The 26,703-nt window shown below is 41.3% G+C and overlaps 1 protein-coding gene across 1 annotated transcript in view; it reads left to right on the forward strand.

Annotated features, from left to right (window-relative positions):
• MCTP2 (multiple C2 and transmembrane domain containing 2) overlaps positions 1-26,703 on the forward strand; it is a 196,719-nt gene that overhangs the window by 108,491 nt on the left and 61,525 nt on the right. The window contains exons 9-17 of the mRNA XM_073653317.1: positions 900-1,064; positions 2,231-2,361; positions 3,583-3,769; positions 3,869-3,962; positions 12,988-13,090; positions 13,344-13,446; positions 17,465-17,566; positions 17,651-17,725; positions 19,122-19,241. Coding sequence (XP_073509418.1) covers positions 900-1,064; positions 2,231-2,361; positions 3,583-3,769; positions 3,869-3,962; positions 12,988-13,090; positions 13,344-13,446; positions 17,465-17,566; positions 17,651-17,725; positions 19,122-19,241 — 1,080 coding nt within the window. The remainder of the gene's footprint in view (positions 1-899; positions 1,065-2,230; positions 2,362-3,582; positions 3,770-3,868; positions 3,963-12,987; positions 13,091-13,343; positions 13,447-17,464; positions 17,567-17,650; positions 17,726-19,121; positions 19,242-26,703) is intronic.

A 26,703-nucleotide genomic window follows, 5' to 3' on the forward strand; every position in this document is an offset into this window, starting at 1 on the left:
GCACATTTTACTTAATTGCAAATAATACTTGCGCATGATCTCCTGGTGTCCATAGCTGAATTACTGAAGCCCACAAGGGGATAGAACAATACATATACCATATACCAAATGAATCACGACCGAAGGCAATAAAAGCGCCTTTATAATACTGGTTATACCAAATATTACATACCGGATCATTTCTAACAAATTTCATAGGGTGAAAGCAGAATTGTAACAGCTGAGCTGCTTTATTACACTAGGAAGGATTTCTGTGTAGACCTAGTATGGTGGATGTGAATGTTTGGGGGTCCTTTATACTAGCATTTGTATGCATTGGCCTCTAGCTTCTGAACATTAGATGTCATTATTAGTGTTGAGCGCAAGTGCTCGTTACTAGAGTTTGTCTAGGGTGCTCAGGTATGCACAGAGTATTGCAGGTGCTCGACTGACATGTCCGTGTCCCCATGGCCACATGTTTCGCAGCTGTAAGAGAGCCATAAAACATGCGGGGATTGCCTGACAAACATGGGCAATGTCCATATGGTTTGTGCCTGTCAAACAGTTGCGAAAAATGTGACTGTGGGGACTCTAACATGACACTTGAGCACCCGCGATGCTCAATGCATACCCGAGTACCCTCGGCAAACTCCAGTAACGAGCACTTGCGCTAATCACTAGTCATTATGTGCAATATAAACCAAGGCTCGTGTCTGGGGAGAATATAGCAGAAATTGTAGTATTTCATTGAACATGAGCTTGGACTGGTAGACTGCAGAATATGCTGACTGGGTCTAGTGGTGCGTTACCTTGGTGCTGCTGGCTTCTGTATGCGCTGAAGTACATATTGCCACACACAGCCGGCCAGTCATACATCCTCATGGTTCTAATATGGTTTTGTAATACATTTGTTCCAATAGACGACATCTATGCAGTCCCTTCAGCTATCGGAGTCCCTGAGAAAGAACCAGCTCTGGAATGGGACTGTCAGCATTACATTACTGGAGGGGATTGATCTACCCGATGCTTGTGCCTTTGATACCTTTGTAAGGTTTAAGCTTGGGGATCAGAAGTATAGAAGTAAGGTAAGTTCTGGAGCTGTACTGTCAGACCTTCCACAGACACATTCTACTTGGCCAAATCTGGTTTCTTATGACCCATTGTGGCGCCCTGCTGCGCACTGGTGCCACAGAACCCAGAAGGGTGCATGGATGGACTTCTCCACAAGAGGCCCTCATACATTCACACACCTACACCCTAACACCTAGTGTGGTGAAAATATAATTGAGACTTATTGTAATAACGTCACTCTAATGTATTAGGTGTAGTAGCCACATGTGCACACATTATTGCCCAGGCCATAGCAGTTTGGTTGCAAATGGTTAACACAAAGGCCCTTTCTTAAATGCTTTATATTTAAGGGTCTGACCCCCATTCTTTGGAACCAGTAACTGTAGATGTGAAAGGATTCAGTATGTCTGCTGTTGGCTTTCGGGCTGGTCCCTATGGTAAACCTCAGGCTAGTGGCGTTATTGGTGTCTCTTGACCGTCAGTTGATGTGTCATGTGAACCCTCTATATGAGAAACACTTGACTTCTGAGAACCGGACGTGAGGATTTACCATGGGGGTCCAGCCACCAAGATACATTGGGTACAATTATAATGTATTTACAGACAGTCGTTAATAATATATTTTTCTGAAAAGCATTTGTTCCTGGAAAATTGCCTGAACAGAAATGTCACCAGAAAGTTCCAGTTTTCATTAGTTATGCTTTAACCTTTTACTAATTGTTCAACCACTTTTCATGGCGACCAATTACTTTAATGAATATTTTAGAAAATGTTCCATTTTCTGCAGTCACCTGTAGAGGTGCGGGTCTGAAGCACTTATGTGTCAGCTCTTCTGTGAGGGAGGGTCTCGGCAAGATGTAGATCACTAGGGTCACTATCTCACAAAGACTCAACAGCAGCACTAAGTTGCCAGAAAGTTGTGGTAAAATTGGTGCAGCTCTGTGTGCCATGGGATGTGTTTGCAAAAGCCCAGGTTTCCTGCAATAATTCCGACCATGTGAAAATTCTTCTGTTATGCAACTTTTCCAAAATGACATGCAAGCCTCAGTAATGTCCGTTTTACTGCGATTTGTCGGCCGCTCTGGTGCCTGGAACGCCGGCCTCCTGATTGTGTTGTAGCCAGTCTTGTTGCTGTCAGCTCATGACAGCTTTTCTTAAATATCTCCACTTTGTTTCATAGACAACGTGCAAAAGTACAAATCCTCAGTGGAGAGAACGCTTTGATTTTCATTACTTCTCTGACAAGATGGGGGTATTGGACATTGAAGTGTGGGGGAAAGATAGCCGCAAACATGACGAACTGTTGGGATTGTAAGTATTTGCGTATTTGATGAAGTTCACGTACAGTGATCAATATACATTTATGAAGAATGGCTGTGTTAAAAAAAAAAAATAAAAAAAAAAAATGCTTGTGATAAACTTTTAACCTGTCACTTTAAAGATGCAGTCCTAAGTGAGGGCAGAGTGCTATAGAAGGAGTTGAGCAAAATGATGTATTGGGTTGTGGTGTCTCTGAATATTTTTTACAAAAAAAAAATGTAGTAATCTATAATGCTAAATATTTACTGATGTAGTATAGTTCTTCTGATAAGCTGTATTGCTTAACCCATGTGCAGGGCATTGCAGTAGCTTAAGTATGTATGGTTAATACCACTCATATAGTGACAGTTAGAGGTTAGTGGTCGTAACCATAGAAATCTCAGCTACTGCAATGCCCTACACATGGGGTAAGCAACGCTTATCAGAAGAACTATGCTAGATTTCTAATTGGTGATATTTGCTAATGTTATTATTACATCTACTACATATAATAAGTTTTCCATGATATCCTAGCTTAATCTAGAATATAACGCTATAACCACAGAGCCTTGATCGCAGATTCTGTCAAGGTTGACGTGAGGAATAATGCTGCACAGTGCTGTGATGTATAGACCGGTCTTGTCACCAGTCACCATTGTATATATTTTTACGTTTTTCTTGTGTGAAAATCTTCTCTTCAATAAGAGAAGTCACATCTATACATTATACAGTCACCACTGGCATTGGATGTGAGAAAATTCTTAAATTGGCTCCGATAGCGAACACACATGACTTTGATAAATTAGAGACTAACTTTTAATTGTACAAATCTAGAAAGTGGCATAGTGGACATGATAACTTACCAGGTATGAGCATTCGGAGAGAACAGTGATTATAACGAACGTCAGTAGGTTTATTACCCGAGGTGCTAGGATATAGTATACTGCTACTTTTGGGGCGTATTGAAATCTGTACTTCCTTCTGCATATTTGTAACCTTGTTCTGTCTGCCACTGAAAAACAATTTGGCACTTGGTAAAAGCTTGCTGTCATGCTAGATCAGTCATAGATCAGCCATTCTCCCATTTATGTCAATGCTTGCATGTTCTTTATCATAAGATACCAAGATGAATGGAGGGTAATTTATGATGATCCATTAGGTACATTATGGGGTGTGATATAGTGTACTGTGTGGCCATTTGTATGTGAAATCTGACAACGTCCTTTTATTTAGGTGTAAAGTGGATATTGCAGGGCTGCCCATTGAGCACATTAATCGCCTGGAAGTGCCTCTGGAAAGTCACCAAGGCTCCATACACCTGCTGATGGTGCTTACACCATGCTCAGGGGTCTCCATCTCTGACCTGTGCGTGTGTCCGCTGGCGGACGCCGGGGAAAGGGAGCAAATGCGAGAGAGATATGTAAGTATAGAGCCTTGTACATGTGGAAAGCTTCTCCATTATATTCTAGAAGAAAAATCGTAGACTGGCTGATGTAATTGTATTTCTTTGCTTCCTTAGTGCTTAAAAAATTCTTTTCAAAACTTGAAAGATATTGGCTTCCTTCAAGTGAAGGTATTGAAAGCAGAAGACCTCCTCGCAGCTGATTTTTCAGGTTGGTCAATCCATTCTATCCTCAAAAAAAAAAAAAAAGGAGCCCTAAAGTATTCACATAGCTGCCATTTTCTGTTGCCTATGTGATGTGATTGTCCTGAGCGGAGCAGCAGTATTTTTCAGACCTGCTTGTATCTGTTGCCTAAGCCCTTGGCTGCTAGAGACCTCAATTTAGAAAACAAATTGCACCGAAATCTGCTCCTGCCTCTGTGTTCAGTTTTGTAAATGCCACAAAACTACAAGAAAAGGAAGAGGTTTTTTAGGACTAATTATACATTTAATAATCCTCTTTATTATATGGACGATGCCGCTCTTCCACCTCCTGAAATCTGTGTGCAGAAACATCAGCGCTAGAGCGAATTTTTCTAACTGCTCTGTGTTCTAAATTAAAAGGGAGGAAATGGTCGCGTTCACACAGCCGTTCTAAATGGTTTGTGCTCTGGTCGCCCTACCTGGCCCAACCGGCTGGTCTCCTGGCCTGAACTAAGGCTTGGTCCACAATACATTTGCGGATGTTATTCGGTGCATACGCATTCGGTGCATGGCCACTCTTTGGAGATAAATTTCAACGTGTCCATCCACCAAAGGATCTCATTGTAAAGAAACATACCGCATGGTATATGTTCCTTTGCAATAGCTCTGTGTATAGGAAAGTGCAGTCTGCTGCACTTTCCTTACCAGTTATTGTACTGTTCAGGCGCAAACATGCCGGACAGAGGCCGGATGAACACACTTTTGTCCACTGATTGGAGAATTGCAGCTTATGCAGTGTGCACCAGGCCCAAAGTCCAATACATGCCTAAGTAGCAGCTTGGGCCTGGTATTTCTATCTGCACACGGACTGTATATTTTGGCTATGTGAACTCGGGGTGGCTGCTGTAAATGGATAATGGCAAACACAAAAACTATGGCTGGTAATTGCTTGCTTAACAAGCCATCGCTTGATTTTTCATGGGAAAAATTCTATCCACAAAACCATGCACCTGACTGTATATTTGCAGGTGAAACTGCTGTTCCCCACTAAAATCAATTATTTGACAAGCGATTTAAGCTCTGCAGTTTCCTATCACATCATGGCCACATATGCAGTGGCTCAGTGGTTGGCACTGATACTATACAATACCAAGGGATAAAAGGACAACATCTGCAAGGAGTTTGTATGTTCTCCTTGTGTTTGTGTGGGTTTCCTCCGGGTTCTCCAATTTCCTCCCACACTCCAAAGACATACTGATAGGGAATCTAGATTGTGAGCCCCAATGAGGACAGTGATGACAATTGTCTGTACAGCGCTGCAGAAATGTTGGCGTTATATAAGCATAATAAATGAATAAAAGCTTAAGGCTGGATTTGGACGACTGTATATCCTGTTCTGTGTGATTATCTAAATGCCAGTTCAGATGAGGAAACCTGTGGCCTCCATATATGCCTCCTACTCCGGGTAAGGAGACCTATGGTCTGGGCATAGTGCTCTTTACAAGGACTATGGGGTATGGCCATTTGGACCTGTCCGAACTCAAAAAGCTCAAAATAATTGTGGCTACTCCTGATTATTTTTGGCACAATGTCCTCTCATGACGTCTCCTTTCTGTTTTTGCATATATAGCTAACGTTGCCCCTTTATGCCATACCTAGGAGAGTTCAATTACGGAGTCCACTCTTCTATACCTTTTTATTAGGATTTGTGCCACTAACCTGGCAGCCCATTTTAAATATGATTACAAATTGCTGCAATCACGCTGGTCTACAAAATAATGGCATACTTCCAAGGACTACAGCAGTGCTCCCAGTTTGTCTCTGATGTCGTATTATGGCAGCAAATCACGGGGCAGATTATGAATTTCATGGTGTGATGAGTATGGAAAAGACAGCGGGCTCTGATTGTTTTAGACTTGAGCGATGTTTCACTTGTCCCTTTACAAGGCACGGGTTAATTTTATTTGCCGCCTTATTTTGCTGCCCGTGACACTGCGTGGATTTAATTGGGATACTTTTTAGGAATATTTAGTGAATTGCTGTAAGATCATCCTTATTTCATTTGTAGAATTTGCATCGACCGTCGTCCTTCCACCGGCAGAACATGAGCAGGTTGGATGTGAACCACGGTACAGTCTGATGCTGGAGATAATCGTTTTGTCAATGCGAAATGACTTTTCTGCCTCATTGACTAGTTTTTATACATGTGCATGTTATTTGCACAGATTGCATTTGTTCACTGACCAAAAACAGTGTTCAGAAAACAAAATTGTAGGGTGAAATTGTCTCTTTCTGTTATGTTTTTCGGTTTTTTATTTTGTTTTGCCATAATCCACTTTTGCATTTTGATGGTTAGCACGGTTAACCCTTTCACAACCTAAAGAGAGGGAAAAAAGCAAATTCTATGCAGTATATAGTAATATACTACCTTTTAAAAATAAATAAATATATATATATATATATATATACAGGTGCATCTCACTAAATTAGATTATCATCAAAAAGTTAATTTATTTCAGTTCTTCAATACAAAAAGTGAAACTCCTATATTATATAGAGTCATTACAAACAGAGTGATCTATTTCAAGTGTTTATTTCTGTTAATGGTGATGATTATGGCCTACAGCCAATGAAAACAAAAAAGTCATTATCTCAGTAAATTAGAATACTCTATAACAACAGCTTGAAAAATGTTTTTAAAATCGAAAATGTTGGCCTACTGAAATGTATGTTCAGGAAATGCACTCAATACTTGGTCGGGGCTCCTTTTGCATCAATTACTGCATCAATGCGGCGTTGGCATGGAGGCGATCAGCCTGTGGCACTGCTGAGATGTTATGGAAGCCCAGGTTGTGTTGATAGCAGCCTTCAGCTCGTCTGCATTGTTGGGTCTGGCGTCTCTCATCTTCCTCTTGACAATACCCCATAGATTCTCTATGGGGTTAAGGTCAGGCGAGTTTGCTGCCAATCAAGCACAGTGATACTGTTGTGTGTAAACCAGGTATTGGTACTTTTGGCAGTGTGGACAGGTGCCAAGTCCTGCTGGGGAATGAGATTTCCATCTCCAAAAAGCTTGTCAGCAGAGGGAAGCATGAAGTGCTCTAAAATTTCCTGGTAGACGGCTGCGCTGACTTTGGTCTTGATAAAACACAGTGGACCAACACCAGCAGATGAAATGGCTCCCCAAACCATCACTGATTGTGGAAACTTCACACTAGACCTCAAGCAGCTTGGATTGTGGCCTCTCCACTCTTTGTCCAGACTCTGGGACCTTGATTTCCAAATGAAAATTGTAACTCTAGGACCTTGTGGAGTGTGTCAATGACTGCCTTCTGGACATCTGTCAAGTCAGCAGGCTTCCCCATGATTGTGGAGCCTACTGAAACTGAAACAGACTAAGGGACCTTTTTAAACGCTTAGGAAGCCTTTGCAGGTGTTTTTTGTTAATTATTCTAACTTATTTAGAAAATAACTTTTGTTTTAATTGGCTGTAAGCCATAATCATCAACATTAACAGAAATAAACACTTAACAACATTCCACTAATGGAATCCTATGTGGTAATTTTGGTCATAAACTCAATATAAACATAACATGCATGCTTTTTCAACAGGGACTTATTCCCCAAAAAAGAAAACTATATAAGTATATTATTGAACCATAAAATAAATTTTATTAAATCAAAATTAAAAAACAATAAAATACAATGCAGTGCTTCACACAAATGAGCGGGCAGCAGAATAGTTCTGTATGCAGACAGTTAGTAAAAAAAATATTTCATCAAAAACCCTCATGATGAAAAGGATGTAAAGAGGACATGCTCTAATAGGCTGTTCAATAATATAATTTTGTTACCAACAATAGCCTATAGTATAAAAACAACCCTAATTTGCAGCTCAATCATTTATTATATAAAAAAAAAAATCACACATCGTGTGCACATGAGACTGTTGAAGCATTGAATATCACCTGTGGAATACAGGAATAGGTGAGCACGAACAGCCTAGTGTAAGCAAAATAATAAAAAAATATAATATAATATATAAAAAAAATATATAATATATATATATATATATATATATATATATATATATATATATATATATATATATATATATATATATATATATATATATATATATATATATATATATATATATATATGTATAAAATAAATAAATATGATTTTTTTTTTTTTTTTTTTTTTTTTTTATATTTATTCCCCCTAAAAAGTTCTAATTCAGGGGGCTGGGTATGATTAGTGCCAGGTAGAGCAATCTTATTGCCACAATTTCCTATGATCATGGGAAATGAATTACAATGTATAGTTGACTAAAAAAAAATTTTTTTTCCCAAAGTTGCAAGTTACTTCTAGATTGCTTGCTGGATGTCTGACTTCTGAGAAATATTTGCTAAACTAGACATATTAGAGTTATACCAACTCTCTCAGAAGCAGCTCACTGATGGATTCTTAGTTACCTCTAATAGTTCAACACACAGACTATAGATGTCAAAGGGTGCAAAATATTTAATGAAACCCGATTTGTGAAAATTTAAGCCAAAATGTATGCATTTAAAGGGAGTCTGTCACCAGGTGTTTGTTACCTCATCAGCAAGCAGAATGATGTAGAGGCAGAGACCCTGATTCTAGCAGCAATGAATCATTTACTGAGCTGCTTGCTGCAATTTTGATTAAATCACTTTGATCTGCTGCAGATCTAGCTGTTCTCTCATTGCTAATTTTTTTTTATAATCCCACCCACACCTGTGATTGATAGCTTTGTGTATACAGCAAGCTTTCAATCAGTGGTGGGGGGTGGATTATACAGAGCTCAAAAATATGGAGGACTACGACTGACTACATGGTGGCAAGTTTAGTTGTCCTCTAGAGATTTCCTGCTGATTAAATCTGTGATATACTATGTATGTGTAATATAAATAAATAAATAAAATATATATATATATATATATATATATATATATATATATATATATATATATATATATATATATATATATATATATATATATATATATATATATATATATATATATATCTTAATCCAAGACTTCAGCAAGCAGCCAGTAAGTGACACATTGCTGAAATGAGTCCGTCTGAACGAGCCCTAATGTAAGTACAAATGTATTAAACATCCGTGCGCTGTCCGTATACAAAACTATTAGCATATGAACAGCACACGGACCAATGCAAGTCAATGCGCTAGTTCACATGAATGTTATTACACGTGGACCGATGTCTGCATGTAAAAATTCACGTCATGCCCTACTCTGCTCTGTATTCTGGATCAGACTGGCCCATTATGGGTGCTTCAAAAAAAAGATTACGTATTGGATACTGTTAGTATGCCACGTGTTTTTCACAGATACTTTACAATTATAAAGATGGGAAACTGGATTTGATCTTTTATTTATTAAATTGTTTATGTAAAAAAACCTGATGCCGTACTGACGGACAAAAGCGGCAGTTGTTACCGTGTTGGATGCCGCTATCATTCTGACCGTGACATTTATAGTGCGTGTTCTGGGGGTTAAGTTCCCCATTTGACCATGTGTTTATTCATAGTTTATTTTTTGCAAGTGACAAATACCTTTTTTTTTTAAATTGTTTTGATAAAAATTGCAAACCTGGATACCACTATCTTTTAGAAATACCATTTGTGCATCCTGTGGACAAACTTTTTGCCTCCCATATGAGATGGGAGATTTATGACCTGCATTTTGATCCAGTCTCCATAGGACCTCTGTACATTGTGATTCAGGGAGAGGTACCAATTCGGGGCAGCTGACGCATCCCTGCACCATATGAAAATCTTTTTCATCTTTAGTTGCACTCTAAAAATTAGTCACTTTAGTGCCTCTTAGAGGAAAGTCTATAGAATAACTGTTTTATATATACAGAAGTGGTTATATCGGCAATGCTGTGGTTCAATACAAAGGTTTTAAGCTGCCGCGAGGGTTGCAAATATCCCATTTCAAAGGAAAGTGTATGAAGACGAGGGAAGCCGAGTCGTCTGTGAGTGTGTGTTGATGGGATCAATAAAGTGCGTTCAGTATCTTTAAACTCTGCCTTCAAAACAAATGACAGGAAAAAGATTTTTAACCCAGAATCGGCGAGCGCAAACTATCGGTTTCCATAACTTTTCATCATTAACCATAGTTTAGCAATTTGGAGAAAGCCACTAGTGCAACATATGTAGAAATAAAAAATCAATGTAGCCGTTGAGCGTCGGGGCCATAAACCTAAAAGGCCGTATTCCTGTCAAGATAATGTTTTTTTGCTGATAAAAGTCTTTTTCCTGATGGCTGGTAAAGTTTATGGATTACCAGTGTAACTTTCACAGAGGAAATAACACTACTAAAACATGGCACATCATGACAAACTGTGCCCGGACCGAGATTGCTGCTTGTTAACTACTTCAATGCCTTCTTGGATGACTTTCCAGTGTGAAGGGTAGAAGTCTTGGAGAATGGATGCCCTCGTAAGCCAAATTACATTTTCATTGTGTGCCTGCTCAGTGAGTTGTGCTTTTATTTTTGAAGTTCAGAAAATCTTTGGCAAAGGGGATTCTTATGTTATTAAATTGCTTTAGTTATCAGACAGAAAAAGCAAGTCAACTGCAAGCTTGCTTATTTTCAAGACATTTGTCATTCCTTTGCTGTGAGATTTTTATATCTTGCATAGCGTACAGCTGGTTTCCAAGGAGCTTGGCCACCAGAGCCTGGCCAAGGATGTGCAGTAGTTACAGTCTGGTCAGAGGAGTCCACTCCGGAGATCCCAGTCACCTCTCTTCATCCCATTGATTTTTGATCTCCACCTCAAGGGTAAAAAAAATAGCTGAGACCATTGACGTTTTGACTTTTCCATCAATGTTGCGGTTACCATTTTGGCTTGCATAAGTCCTTTTTGATCACTTTTCATTGTATTTTTTAGGTAGGTGCGATGACAGAAAAAATGCTATTCTGGCATTTGATTTTTTATTTTATTTTCCATTAGAGTTTACCAATCGGATTAATATATTTTAATTTTTAAAAGGGCAGAGAAAATGTGATTTTGAAGTTTTTCTTTATAATTTTTCCTTTTTTTTTTTTTTTTAGTCCCCACAAATGACTTTTATACCTGCAATCATTCGATCACTTATACTATATACTGTAGTATTGTGGCGCATAGTGAAAACCTTGTCTACTTTGAAGTTCTGCATATAGTTGAGCTTCAGAGGAGAAGCAAGATGGCTGAGATGGGGACCTTCTGCAGGTCCCAGCTGTCCTAGTACACAGTCAGCACCTCACTACCATGTCACAGGGAGCTGATAGGAGCCGACGCACGCTTGCACCAGCTGTGACATCATATCAATACCTGTGTCTGAGATTGACAACAACTTTTAAATGGTTATAGCCACGTCCAAAACTTTGTTCTGGCAGCCCCTCCTATAGGCAGATGCCAGCTATTTAATATGGCCATCAGCCGAAAGCGGAGGGAGCTCTGCTCCTGATCCCCCTTCACCCCAGCGTGGATAGAGTTGAGCCTATGTGCACAAAGGGGTTAATGGGAGTCTGTCACTTCAAATAAATTTACACTTCAAACTAATCACATAGCTTTGTAGGAGATTGAGAACCCTTGGCGTGGCTAAATGTGTCTGTGCTCTTCCATCCAGTTATTAGATTACTGCCACTCCTTACATGTTGATTGACAGCTCTTGCTTGCCCAGAGCCAGTGCTGTCTGAAGACAGACCTCCATTATGTGATCACTGTCCCTGTGCTCATCTCTCTTCTGGCTGCTGTCATTGATCGGGAATAGCTGTGTAGTAAGGTGAGATGCAAGAGGAGAGTCTTCTTTCCTGCACTGAAGTGACAGCAGCTGATGTGAGCAAAATCAGAAGTGCGGAGAGAGTGATATGTGGAGGTTTATCTTCTGATAGTGCTGGCTCCTAGGACTGGCAGTAATCTACATAAGTTAGTGGAATGATGCACTGAGACATTTAGCCACGCCAAGGGTGCGCTGAGACGTTTAGCCACGCCAAGGGTGCGCTGAGACGTTTAGCCACGCCAAGGGTGCGCTGAGACGTTTAGCCACGCCAAGGGTGCGCTGAGACGTTTAGCCACGCCAAGGGTGCGCTGAGACGTTTAGCCACGCCAAGGGTGCGCTGAGACGTTTAGCCACGCCAAGGGTGCGCTGAGACGTTTAGCCACGCCAAGGGTGCGCTGAGACGTTTAGCCACGCCAAGGGTGCGCTGAGACGTTTAGCCACGCCAAGGGTGCGCTGAGACGTTTAGCCACGCCAAGGGTGCGCTGAGACGTTTAGCCACGCCAAGGGTGCGCTGAGACGTTTAGCCACGCCAAGGGTGCGCTGAGACGTTTAGCCACGCCGAGGGTGGGTGCGCCGAGACGTTTAGCCACGCCGAGGGTGGGTGCGCCAAGACGTTTAGCCACGCCGAGGGTGGGTGCGCCGAGACGTTTAGCCACGCCGAGGGTGGGTGCGCCGAGACGTTTAGCCACGCCGAGGGTGGGTGCGCCGAGACGTTTAGCCACGCCGAGGGTGGGTGCGCCGAGACGTTTAGCCACGCCGAGGGTGGGTGCGCCGAGACGTTTAGCCACGCCGAGGGTGGGTGCGCCGAGACGTTTAGCCACGCCGAGGGTGCACTGAGCACCTTCAGTTGCATATTACGATAAAGTTGTTGTTTTGTTTTTTTGTGCCTACAGAGGAACAGATTTAAAAATGAGAAAACTATTTTTATTGTTGCTGCATCTCCTGGCTGTGGTTAGTTTTCAGCGTAAATTTGGAGTGATATCTCTCATTAAGATGAACTAATATTTATCAGATTTTTTACTGGCCAGGGTTAGTACTGGGAACACCTTATGTAGCATGCACTATTGACTTTTTTAATAGGGATGCATAACTGTTGATCAAAATGTATTATGTTTCTACAAGATATCCTCAGTCTTGACACCAGTTGTATGTATCTTGTACGTAACAGTGTGTGCATTAATTTCCTTTAGCTTCCTTTACATTTAATGCAATTCCATTCTAATTGTAGGTAAAAGTGACCCTTTCTGTGTTCTGGAAGTGGGAAACGACCGACTGCAGACCCATACTGTATATAAAAACCTTAACCCAGAGTGGAATAAAGTCTTTACTTTGTAAGTAAAATTTGCATTAAACTGGTACTTGATGAGATAAAAAAAAGATGTATATTATATATTGGTGATCCGTCCTCCGGCAGTGCCTGAATGTTAGCGATGCATGGAGTGGAACAAGCATTGTTACTGGGGCCACTGCTCAGATCCACTCATGGATTTGGAGATTAATTGCAGCACTTGTTAACATTCACAAAACAATGTACTAAAAACCTTCATTTACAGAGTTTTTTTCCTTTTTTTTTTTTTGTTTCAGTCCAGTTAAAGATCTACATGATTCTTTGGAGGTAACTGTTTTTGATGAAGACGGAGATAAGCCCCCTGACTTTCTTGGAAAAGTAGTGATCCCTTTGCTCTCTGTAAGTATCTATTCACACTGCATCATAACCTAAGGATAGGAAATGAATGGTGTTGAATTCCCAATTATGTACTTCACAAAGATCTAATTACTGATCAGATTTCTATAGCAAACAGACGTTTTGAGACCTTTTTGTCAGGAACAGTCACTCTATTATTATTATTATTATTATTATTATTATTATTATTATTCATTATTATAGCGACATTTATTCCATGGCGTTTTACATGTGAAAAGGGATATGCATAATAAAAAACAAGTACAATAATCTTGAACAATACAAGTCACCTTACTGGTACAGGAGGAGAGAGGACCCTGCCCGCGAGGGATAATCCTGCATCTGGAGTACCTAGATGATTTTGGACCTTTAAAACAAATTAATTAAAAAAATAACTTGACTTCTTGGGCCTTTAAAAGGTAATCAGTCACCCAGTTTTACAAATCGTACAATGCAAACTGCATACATTATTAAATAGATCTTAGACTTGATGAGGCTGGTGTATTTGCTTTGAAAATCCATGATCAAGTGGCTGTATAATCATTTTTGAAAGCCTTTAACCCTGATATAAGAAATTAGCTCTTTTTTATGAGCCCAGCTTTAGCTCATGCTTATTGTTTCAGGAATATACAGCCATTTTGACATTGGAATTCCAAAGGAGGTAGAAAAAACATGGGATGGGAGATGGAATACAAGTATTTACTAAAGAAGACATAATAGACTTGACCTTCCTTATCCTTGTGCTTGGAAAAAGATGTGTAGCTTGAGATGGCTGGCTCTGAAAGAGAGGAAAAATATATTTAGAACAATTTGTAACTCTGTCTATGCTATAAGACATCTTGGTCACTTGGTGGTTATGAAAGGTATTGCAGTCTGTCAACCTGTTGTGATGTACTATATTTGTGATGACTTTGGCCAAAGATAAGGAGACGCATTTGAACGAGGCAAGGTAGTCCTTTTATCATAAATGCAGGTTGCTGAATATCTGGCACTAATGACCCTTTTTTTCTATTTAGTTTTAGATTTAAAAAAAGAACTGTAGAGCATTGCCTATGTGCATCCATGTGTTAATCTGCAATATCTTTTTATTTTTGTACATCATCATATTTTGTGAATCCAACGCAGTTGATTTGGTAACCTCTACACTTTTTGCTTTGCACCTTGTAATGCAGGCTTGGGTAAGCCTGTGAACGTGCCGATGTTTCCAGCAGATCTGTTCCTGTTCGCTGTATTTCTGTGCAGTTTTCGATGAGTTAACACGTCCCCCGGTCCCCATATCCCTGATGTTATTGGAAGAGCGAGCCTGGAGCAGATGCTCTGGTACAGCACCACTCTGTGCCAAATGTTCTGTGGGATCCTCACGCAGACTGTTCATACTCGCTTTTTTAAGGGCTGCCCAGTCTTTCAGCAATCTTTATGGACTTGTAGATGGCTCTTTAACTACACCTGTATAAAGGGAATGTGTCAGGAAAGTGGCCATAAAGAACATTTGGCTACAAGTGATACAACATTCTCCATGAGCGCTGACATTACAGCAAATTTATGAATATGCCAGAAGGGCGGCTTGTGTACGCAGGGAACATGTCCTGTTCATTACAAGGTGGAAACTGTGCCTTATTAACCCCTGGAGAGCCTCCATCCAGACAGCTTCCTAATAAATTAAAAAGAGTTCTCACTAACTCCAGATTTATTTTACTTTTTTTCTCCTCTCTCCTTTCAAATTCAAACTATAGAGGTATTTTACTTCAATAAGTTTTGTATTATGAGAAACCTAATCCTCAAACCCAGCATACAGTAGTCTTTAATTTTATATATATATATATATATATATATATATATATATATATATATATATATATATATATATATATATATATATATATATATATATATATATATATATATATATATATTTTTTAAATCCAGGAGAGGAAATCTATTGGAAAATTCATCTTATTAAAAATAATTTTTCAATATTGTCATCTTGGGAGATGGGAGGCCTTCCTGATAGTCCGTCTACACTTTCAAGTGACTTCTTACCATCCATTAGTTTAGAATGGGATAATCAAGCACGTACCGGGGCTCCTTTGATACCAGATTACAAGAATTTACTGTACTAAAATACTTGCCGCTGGAAGAAGTTTTTTCTTTTTAGTTTCATGGGCTTATTTTTTTTCTCTCTTTCCACTGGACCAACAAAAGTTTCCCGGTTGCACTGAATGGGCATATAGTTGTAGTGAAAGTGACCAATGACCTCTGCCATGCTTTCAAGGATTGTACTTTTTTTTTTTTTTTTTCTTTAACTCTCACCCAAAGGTGCCCAGATCATATTATCTGCAACTATACAATATATGCATTATAACATCTTATATGTGTAATGCGTAGCCAACAGTCTGCCTGTCTATAAATGGGGTAACATTTCTCCTTATGGCCTCCTTACCTTGACATGCCAGAGCTGTCATGTCACTCTCCACAAGGAGAAATATTACACCTTAGAGCTTAGTCCAGAGCCTCTCACCCAGCCAAATCAGATCTCATACTTTGCACTGATGAGGGGCAACACCCCGAAACACCATGTATGCACATTGAGATTCCGATTTGGCTTTTATCCCAGTCTACAAACAATGTCCTACAAGGAACGGTTAGAGGATCTGGGAATGTTCAGCTTGCAAAAGAGAAGACTGAGAGGAGACTTAATAGCTGTCTACAAATATCTGAAGGGATGTCACACAGTAGAGGGATCCGCTTTATTCTCATTTGCACAAAGGAAGACTAGAAGCAATGGGATGAAACTGAATCGGAGAAGATACAGATTAGATAATAGAAAAAACTTTTTGACAGTGAGGGTGATCAATGAGTGGAACAGGCAGCCACGAGAGGTGGTGATGAGTTCTCCTTCAATGGAAGTCTTCAAACAGAGGCTGGACAGACACCTCTGAGATGGTTTAGTGAATCCTGCATTGAGCAGGGGGTTAGACCTGATGACCCTGGAGGTCCCCTCCAACTCTAACATTCTATGATTCATATTACAAGACTCGTTAAAGGGTCAATTGTGACTTTTAGGATTGCTGCTTCCAACAGGTGCCGCTATAGAGTTCTAGACGTCTTCCTCTTTGAAGAGGCAATTTTCATGTCTATAAATGGGAATTTGATTACATTTCTTATTTGCCAACTATGAGTGTTCACGGTTGGTGTTTAGTAACTTGGCAATGCCTCTGACAAAGCATTGGCCCAGGTGTACAGACTAGTAGTCACTTCTTCATCAGTGCTCATACTTTGAGAGCACATCCACATTGGCCTGATACACTTCGGGTTTTCTACAGTTGCAAAATCTTAATCAAATCCTGTAGGTTTTGGTGCAGAAATGCTGTAAACTTTCAACAGCTTTACATTGCAAGGTATGAAAATACGTTGTCCTGCCGGACAGATTTTCAATTCTCGGCACTACTTACAATGCAGGTTTGGTAAAATTTCATCCACAGTGCTGCATTACAGAAGTTTTGCCTGCAAATCTGCTTAATATTTGGTACATAGGATACAATTATGCTGAATTGCACTTTTTTTTGTATGCGCGCCAATGTCAGGAGTAGATTCAAAAGAAATGGGAATTAAAGGGGCAGAACCTATACCTCTCCTTCCCACTGTAGTCCAGTTTTGTCCACAAACTGCATCAATAGTTATACATGTAACTGCAGCCCTTTGGTGAATTAACACAACAGGTGTACTGCTTACATTTCTGCAATTGAAATCTTTTGTGTCCTTCAAATGAATAGGGTTGTTTCTATAAGCTCTAATCGGCACAATTGTCATAGCAATTTACTCATCTGTGTCCTTTATTCCAAAAAATAAATACAATATACAGTATATTTTTTTGCGTTCCAGGCCAACAGATAAATTATCTGTATTAAAATATGATTTGGCCTTGAAATGAGCTCCGCAAAAGAATATAAAAAAAAAAAATAAAAAAATGAGAATTTTGTAGTCCTGAAGATTTTGACCGTTTTTTTTTCATCATCCCCAGGTAAGACATGGACATCAAGTGGCTTATTTGCTGAAGAACAAAGACTTATCCAGTGCCTCAAAAGGAGTCGTTCATCTAGAGATTGATCTAATATTTAATCCAGTAAGTTGTGTAATTTAGTGGTTTGTGAAGACAGCAAGTAAAATGTGATCCAGTAACACATGTATTGTGTGTTTTATTTTCCAGGTCCGAGCAAGTATAAGAACTTTTCATCCCAAAGAAAAACGCTTTATAGAAGACAATCCAAAGTTTTCAAAAAAAGTTTGTTTTCTGGATTTACTTTTACATTCTGTCTATATAGATGATGATGGATCTGATGTGATCTAGCTAGATGAGCAAAACAGACTCAATGGGCTGATTCATTAAGACTGGTGTTGTGTACGCCAATCTTAAAGCGCACCTGTCTGCAGGATTGTGCTCAGTAAACCACATACACTGTCAGGTGGGCGCCATTACACTGTTTAAAATGATACCTTGGTTGATGAAATCCGTCCTGTGGTTCTTGGGTGATCTTTACTTTCAGGTTGGAGATAATATGCCCGTGCTTTGCTTACATATTCATCTGTATGCTCTTATGACAGCTCACTGATCGTTCACTGACCTGCCTCCTATTTTACCTAACCCCGCTCTACTACATGCATTATGTAAAATAGGAGGCAGATCAGTGAAGGCACAGTGAGCGGTCATAAGAGCATACAGATGAACATGTAAGCAGAGCACCAGATAGAGCGCCCCGCACAGGCCACCCCGAAGCACGAGCATATAATTATTTTCCAAACTGAAAGTAAAGATTACACAAGAACCACAAGACTGATTTAATCAACCAACGTATCATTTTAATCAGTGTAATGTCGCCCACCTGACAGTGTATGTAATTTACTGAGCACAATCCTGCTGACAGGTGCGCTTTAATGAACGGGACTGGAGTCGGGTACACCTAATTCATTGAGAGGCACATGCCACCTAATGAATTACGCACACCTTACAAGTGGTGTGCGACAGAAATGTTACTCCAGTCAGGGATTGGAGTATGTTTCCAAGTAAATTTTCCTGAATTTGAGTGTGGGACTTAGCCATGCCCCATCCCGCCCATAATCTTCCACTTTTTGGTGGAGCTGGCTGTGATGTGTGTTTGTGTGTTTTTTATGCAAGAAAAGTGACAAATACCCCTTTGTGAATTAGGGCCAAAGTGTTTAATTGTGCACAACTAGCGAGCTACAGGCTTTATTCTGCCCTTATAGGTTTATCATGTGGACCTGAGCTCCAGCAAGAAATAGGTTTGAGTGCTACCTGCATGAAGAGCAATGGCAGTAAGGGGGAAATGATTCAGTTAGTAGTAACAATCTAGCCAAGTTCCTAAATGCAATTATTTTGTTATTTTTTTTAGTTGTAGAACGACAGTATCTAATTTAATAAACTATATGGACCAAAAATCTCTGATTTTAGTTTTGGCAACATTTTTGACATGCGCAAGGTGGACAGAGTATGAACATGGCCTAAATAACAACTTTGTGTCCCTCAAATTTATTAAATACCTGAGCTACTTTGAGAACTCTGGCACACTTTAAGACTGTCTCGTCTAAGTTTGCAATGTCTGAAATGTTTCAAAAAGAGCCACAGATTTCCAGCTTTTTTAATCATTTATCCTTTTTATCAGATCTTATCGAGAAATGTTTATCGTGTGAAAAAAATCACTATGGCAATCTGGAACACGATGCGTTTTATCAAGAGCTGCTTTCTGTGGGAGTCTACGAAACGGAGTTTAATAGCATTTTTGGTAAGCGTAGTTTTTGTTTTAGTTTCCCAGTGTATAAAGTTGTTGTCTGGGTATTCCAATGTTCAATATATTTTAGTTTGCTTGCTATTTATCCAATACCTGGAGATGTCCATTACTCTTCAGCCTTTCCTTAAAGGAGTTTCGTCTTATAAGACCTTGGTAGCACTATGTGTAAACTAGTGATGCCTGACCGCTGTTAATTGCTAGAACAAAGTGCTGAAGGTGCTGTTTGCGAGCTCTGCCACTTCACAACTTGAAATGTTTTAGTCTCCATTTTCTCCTCAGTGTGCTCTGATTCTCTCATCCGAGAGCCTCGGGAACACACTGTGCTCACTCTGATAAAACTCAGATCAGAGTTTTATCAGCGTGTGATTTGCATAATCGGCCTGATGCTCTCATCCGAGTGTATCTATGGCCGTCTGCACCTGCCCTTACAATGACCAGTAAAACTTCAATACATAGTTGATAACACAGGATTCACCAGTCCACAATAGACTAGGTCACAGCTGATTTTTCTCCCCCTCCTTTCACAACAACTTTTGCTCATCCTGATTAGATGCAAAAAATAGGGTCAGAATCAGTTCATTGTGGCTAATGTACATGTGATGTTTCCTGAAATATGATGTTAGATGTCACAGCTCACCTACTCCTCCACCCCTCTCTAGGACCTTTGCCCATATTAACTCCTAATGCAAACAACTAGGATCGGAGTTAGTCTGTTGAGATCAGGGCTGTGGAGTCGGTAAGCCAAACCTTCGACTCCTCAATTTACATTCCACCAACTCCAATTCCCTCATACATTGCTCATGTTTAAGTGATAAATTTACTGTAGCACAGATTCATCTCAGCTAAAGTCTAGACCCTTAGATCAGGAATAGGACAGACATTTATACATTGTGTGCAGAATTATTAGGCAAGTTGTATTTTAGAGGATTATTTTTATTATTGATCAACAACTATGTTCTCAATCAACCCAAAAGACTCATAAATATCCAAGCTTAATATTTTTGGAAGTTGGAGTGGGGTTTTTTTAGATTTGGCTATCTTAGGAGGATATCTGTTTGTGCAGGTAACTATTACTGCGCAGAATTATTAGGCAACTTAATAAAAACCAAATATAATCTCATCTCACTTGTTTATTTTCACCAGGTAAGCCAATATCAGTGCACAAAATTTAGAAATAAACATTTCTGACATGAAAAAAACAAAAACCCCAAAAAATGAGTGATCAATATAGCCACCTTTCTTTATGATGACACTCAGCAGCCCTCCATCCATAGATTCTGTCAGTTGCTTGATCTGTTTTCATGCAGCAGCCACCACAGCCTCCCAGACACTGTTCCAGGAGGTGTACTGTTTTCCCTCTCAGTAGATCTCACATTTTATGATGGACCACAGGTTCTCTATGGGGTTCAGATCAGGTGAACAAGGGGGCCATGGCATTATTTTTTCTTCTTTTAGACCTTTACTGGCCAGCCACGCTGTGGAGTAGTTGGATGCATGTGATGGAGCATTGTCCTGCATGAAAATCATGTTTTTCTTGAACGATACCGACTTCTTCCTGTACCACTGCTTGAAGAAGTTGTCTTCCAGAAACTGGCAGTAGGTCTGGGAGTTGAGCTTCACTCCATCTGTGGCGCCCCTGAGGGTTCATTCGCCACAGGGGTACTGTACCTCAGATAGAGGTGTGGTATCTCCTCTTCCAGGTAAGGATGGAGCATCACCCAGGACCCCACTTCACACTCAACACTACACCACTCCTGTCCTGTAGGGGGCCTAAATGCACCAGGGTGCTGCCCCGTCCCGGGATAGAGGAGATGGGGGGAAACCAAAGATAGGGGGAACCAAGTAGTGGGTGAGGGTGGAGGACACACTTACAGGAAGCACTGATGGCGACATATATAATAAATGGCCATCTTTAGTTCAAGGTCTTTGATTGTGGTCTTCTGTCAGGGTCCAGCAAGAGTCTGTAGCTGGCTGAAGATTCACGGTCCTCGTTCTCAGGCCTTGAGACGAGGAGCGGGACAGAGTTAACCAGTGTCTCTGCCCGGTCAGGGTCCCGTTCTAAGAAGGCCTCGGAGAGGAGCAGAGGAGATAGGCTCCACAGGCGAAAGGATCCCAGGGGGATACGGACGGAGCGGAGTCGCCACCTGTATTCTTCACTCTGGCCTAGTCAGAGGGATTCCTGCCTAGTCAGAGGGATGGCCCCCGATATCTGACTGTGTACTTCACGTCACTGTTGGAAAAGCCCGGCGGCTTAGTGGATCCCAGGGGGGGACACAAGCGGGAGTAGAAGGAGAGGAACACACCGACGGGGTCTTGACAGGTGCTTTTGATCTACCTGGGAAGTGCTGAACCCCCTTCCTGGTGGCCGCAGTATGCCGTGTGTAGCAGAGAGAAGCTTTGCGGCTGAAAGTCCATCTAAAGTGAGTAAAAACCTGGATGACTTCATATACTGCCTCCGCTTGGTTATTCCCGCGCGGCACTGCACCCACCATCTCTCCACACAGCTCACCTAACACTGCCCTGAGGCCTACTCCGCCTGTGGGGAGTAGTACCAGCCAAGCTGCCAGAACACCAGCCTCAGAGGACTGTTGCAGCGCTGGTGGCCTTCACCAGAAACCACAGGTGGCGTAGTCGAACAACCACTCATCCAAAAGCCCATTTTCTTTTACTGTGACAACCCTGGCCACGACTGCATCCCCCACAGCATCGTCAAGGCCCACCTCCAAGTTACCCTCATCAGCTCAGGGAGGGCGTCACACATCCTCAACCCGAAAAGGTCCCACAAGTTCATCTTTGATGATACCAGCCCATACCAGTACCCCACCTCCACCTTGCTGGCGTCTGAGTTGGAGTGGAGCTCTCTGCCCTTTACTGATCCAGCCTCTGGCCCATCCATCTGGCCCATCAAGAGTCACTCTCATTTCATCAGTCCATAAAACCTTTGAAAAATCAGTCTTAAGATATTTCTTGGCCCATTCTTGACGTTTTATCTTATGTTTCTTGTTCAAAGGTGGTTGGTTTTCAGCCTTCCTTACCTTGGCCATGTCCCTGAGTATTGCACACCTTGTGCTTTTTGATACTCCAGTAACATTGCAGCTCTGAAATACGGCAAAACTGGTGGCGAATGGCATCTTGGCAGCTTCACGCTTGATTTTCCTCAATTCATGGGCAGTTATTTTGCGCCTTTTTTGGCCAACACGCTTCTTTCGACCCTGTTGGCTATTTCAAGACTGCTGCATCCCTCTGCAAGACATCTCACAATTTTGGACTTTTCAGAGCCCGTCAAATCTCTCTTCTGACCCATTTTGCCAAAGGAAAGGAAGTTGCCTAATAATTAAGCACACCTTATATAGGGTGTTGATGTCATTAGTCAACACCCCTCCTCATTACAGAGATGCACATCACCAGATTTACTTAATTGGTAGTTGGCTCTCAAGCCTATGCAGCTTGGAGTAGGACGACATGTATAAAAAGTATCATGTGATCAAAATACTCATTTGCCTAATAATTCTGCACACAGTGTAGGACATTTCATAGCTTTCCCAAATTCTTGTGAAAAAATATTTCCCACAAACTGCATTGAATTACTGTACCAAATTTTAGGAGTCTGAGTCGGTCCACTTTATACCGACTTCACCAAAATGGGCTCCGACTCCACAGCCCTTTTTGATATGTGTATGTATACATACATACATACATACATACATACAACCTTAATCCGTAGGTTGTTTTTTTTGGTGCTCCATTCCCTTGAAGATGTCAAAGGATTGTCAGAGTTTGGGTCAGTAATGGCTACTAATGCATACACTGAACTGCAAAACATCAGTTGCTATTGGCATATAATATAATAAACTTCTCAAGGCACTGAGTAAATCTGCCATTACTGAGTGTCCATATCCCACGTCACTCCTTTTCTGATCACTTGTACATGATAACATGCTGTGATATAACGGCAGCTGACCATCCCTCCCTGCCACAGACCTGATGTGGACGTGAAGAAGGTTCATGAGAACATTACATGCAAAAATGACTGTTAACTTAAAATCTCCAAACACTGCAACATTAATCTCACACCCAACATCTTTACATCTGGTGCAGTTCCTCTCGTAGCTCTACATGCAGGGTTTCTCTTCAGATACCTAAAGTCTTGGTTGATTTTTCCCATCAGAAATGTTTGTACAGCTGAGCTCATGGTACATAGCATTGTTTTCATGAGTAAAGTTTTCTCTTAAAGGGGTATTCCCATCTCCAAGATCCTAACCCAATATGTAGTAGGTATAAAATATTAGCAAATGCCTCCAATTAGAAATTTTGTATAGTTTTTCAGATTAACTATGTCACTTACCTCATGTAGGGCATAGCAGTAGCTTAGTTAGACAGCACTTGGTGGTCATAACCATGGATACCTGTCACTATATGAGTGGTCATAACCATGGATATATAAGCTACTGCAATGCTCTGCACATCAAGTAAGCGACATGGCGAATCTGAAGAACTATACTGCATTTCTAATTGGAGGGATTTGCTATTAATAATAATATTATTATTATTACACACACCACCATGGTGGAGATGGGAATACCTTTTAAAGTTTGTCTTTAAAATCTTATTACAGTTCACTTGCATAATGTCAGAATTTAGAGAGCAGTCCTAAGGTGTTTCGATCTGGTAGGTGGGTTGATCTTGTGGACATCACATACTACTTGCCTGCAGACTTACGACTTGTGTACGTACTTACTACGTACTTACTACTTATGCTCATACTACATACGTACTTTAATGTGTGGCGCCCCTGAGGGTTCAGTCACCACAGGGGTACTGCACCTCAGCTTGAGGTGTGGTATCTCCTCTTCCAGGTAAGGATGGAGCACTTCTCAGGACCTTACTTCACCATTCAACACTACACCACTCCTGTCCTGAAGGGGGTCTAAATGCACCAGGGTGCTGCCCTGGCCCGGGATATAGGAGATGGGGGGAACCAAAGATAGGGGGAACCATGTAGTGGGTGAGGGTGGAGAACACATTTTTAGGTTACACTTACTAATTCATATTTAATCTTCAGCCATCTTAAGTTCAAGATCTTTGATTGTGATCTTCATCGCTGAAGGCTTTCTGATAGAACCTGCAGCCTATTGAAGATACACGGTCCTCGTTCTCTGGCCTTGAGGCGAGGGGCGGGCTAGAGTTAACGGCTGTCTCTACCCGGTCAAGGACCCTACCTAAGAAGGCCTGGAGGGGAGTAGAGGAGAAAAGCTCCACAGGCAAAAGGATCCCAGGGGGATACAGACGGAGCGGCATACGCCACCTGTATTTCTTACTCTGGCTTAGTCAGAGGGACTCCTGCTGCAATAGGGGTGACCGGCCCCCGATATCTGACTCTGTTACTTCACGTCTCTGTCAGAAAAGCCCGGAGGCTCAGTGGATCCCAGGAGGGATACCGACGGAGCGGCATACGCCACCTGTACCTCTCTACCTGCGTTTATCCAGTGGGACCCGGCCTTACACCTAGTTCTAACCACACATACAGTCAAGTGAAGACTTAGTGGGAGAACTCACCAAGGAGAGGAACACACACACCAGAGGGGTCTCGACAGGTGCTCCTGATCAACCTGGAAAGTGCTGGACCCCCTTCCTGGTGGCCGCACCACGCCGCGAAGAGCAGAGGGAAGCTTTGCGGCTAAAGTTCATCTGAATGTGAGTAAAAACCCTGGATGAGTTCACACCCCGCTTCAGCCTGTTATTTACTCCGCGGCACTGCACCCACCATCCTTCCTCACAGTGCCCTGAGGCGGGGAGCCGTTCCATCTTGGCTGTCCGTAACACCGGCCTCAGTGGACTGAAACAGCGCCGGTGTCCGTCACCGGGAACCGTAAGTGGCGTAGTCGGAAAATTACCACTCAACCCTGAAAGCCCATTACATCTTTTATTGTGACCGCCCTTTGCACGGACCGGGTCCGGGCCACGACTGCAACCCCCTCCAACATCTGACCCGGCTCCGAGTAACCCCCACTTTCCAGGGTGAGGGCTGTGATCGTCACAAATGCTCTTGCGTTTTTTTTTTTTTCCCCCATTTCATTTAGATTTTTTTTGGGGGGGAAGGGGCGTTTGAGCCAAGATCTATGTCAAAGACCACCAACATGTTTTAAGTGCAGTCTTAAAAGGATAAGATATATTGTCATACAATATTTCATTTTCTTTTTTTTGTAAACTGTTCATAATATTTCATGGGAGACTTGCTGTATTTACTAGACTTGCATCCAGCGGCTCTTATGGTTGCACAGTATGTGGCTGGCTTTGGCTGTCAGGACTATTTTCATACTGAGATTTGTGATGTTTGTGACTATGCTGTAATCTTAAGGTCTGGAACGGCTTTGAACAATAACCAGTAATGTTTGGTATAAGATGGTGAACACGGGAACTGTATACACTTAAAAAAATAAATTATATATTGCCCAGTGCTGTGCATGTATAATATATGCATGTTATTTTATACTCTGTGCACAAGCGAGTATTTCGACCAATATATATAATCTTTAAAGCTTATTTTATGAAGCAGATCTGGTTTTGTGCATTTGTGTACAGAGGAGGGGGGGGCCTAAGGATACATCACCCTTTTACCAAGATGTGCAGAATTATTAGCTTGTTTTCCTCAGGCTAAATGGGCCAAAAAAGAGAGTGCACAGAAAAATTGTTAAATGTTCATCAGAGGTATGCAGCACTCTTGAAAGTGCTTAGATATTGGGGTGATCACAGAACCATCAAAAGTTGTTTTTTTTGTTGCTACTGGTCAACAAGGCTGCAAAAACCGTGTTGAGAAAAAGTTGCCCATTAACTGGCAAAGATTTGAGTAGAATCAAATGTGAAGCGACCAGGAAGCCATTATCCTCTAGTGCTGTCATATTCAATAACTGCAACCTCCCTGGACTGCCTGGAAGTACAAGGTGGTCAGTGCTCCGAGATATGGCCGAGGTAAGGAGGCTGACACCTGACCACCACTGAGCAAGACACATAAGTTGAAATGTCAAGACCAGGCAAAGAAATACCTGAAGACCGATTTTTCAAAGGTTTTATGGACTGATGTGATGATGGTGACTCTTGACGGACCAGATGGATTGGCCTGTGGCTGGATCAGTAACAGGTACGGACCTCCACTGCGACTCAGAAACCAGCAAGGTGGAAGTTTGGTACTACTATGGGAAACTTTACCAACTACTATTGGTAAAGATTAACTAGTTGGACCTTTTGGGGTTGAAGATGAACTCAAAAATCAACTCTGAAACCTACTGCCAGTGGTACAGGAAAAAGTCTCCATCTTACATGAAAACCATGATTTGTATGCAGAACAATGCTCAATTGCGTAAATCAAAGTACTCTACTCTACAGCCAGTAAAAGCCTTAAAGATGACAGAATAATTGCATGCAGATACTTATCCATCATGCAATACCATAAAGCAGG

This window comes from Phyllobates terribilis, unplaced genomic scaffold (assembly GCF_046119375.1).
Source record: "Phyllobates terribilis strain yellow unplaced genomic scaffold, ASM4611937v1 Scaffold_11__3_contigs__length_659146591, whole genome shotgun sequence".
In the NCBI taxonomy this organism is placed as follows: Eukaryota; Metazoa; Chordata; class Amphibia; order Anura; family Dendrobatidae; genus Phyllobates; species Phyllobates terribilis.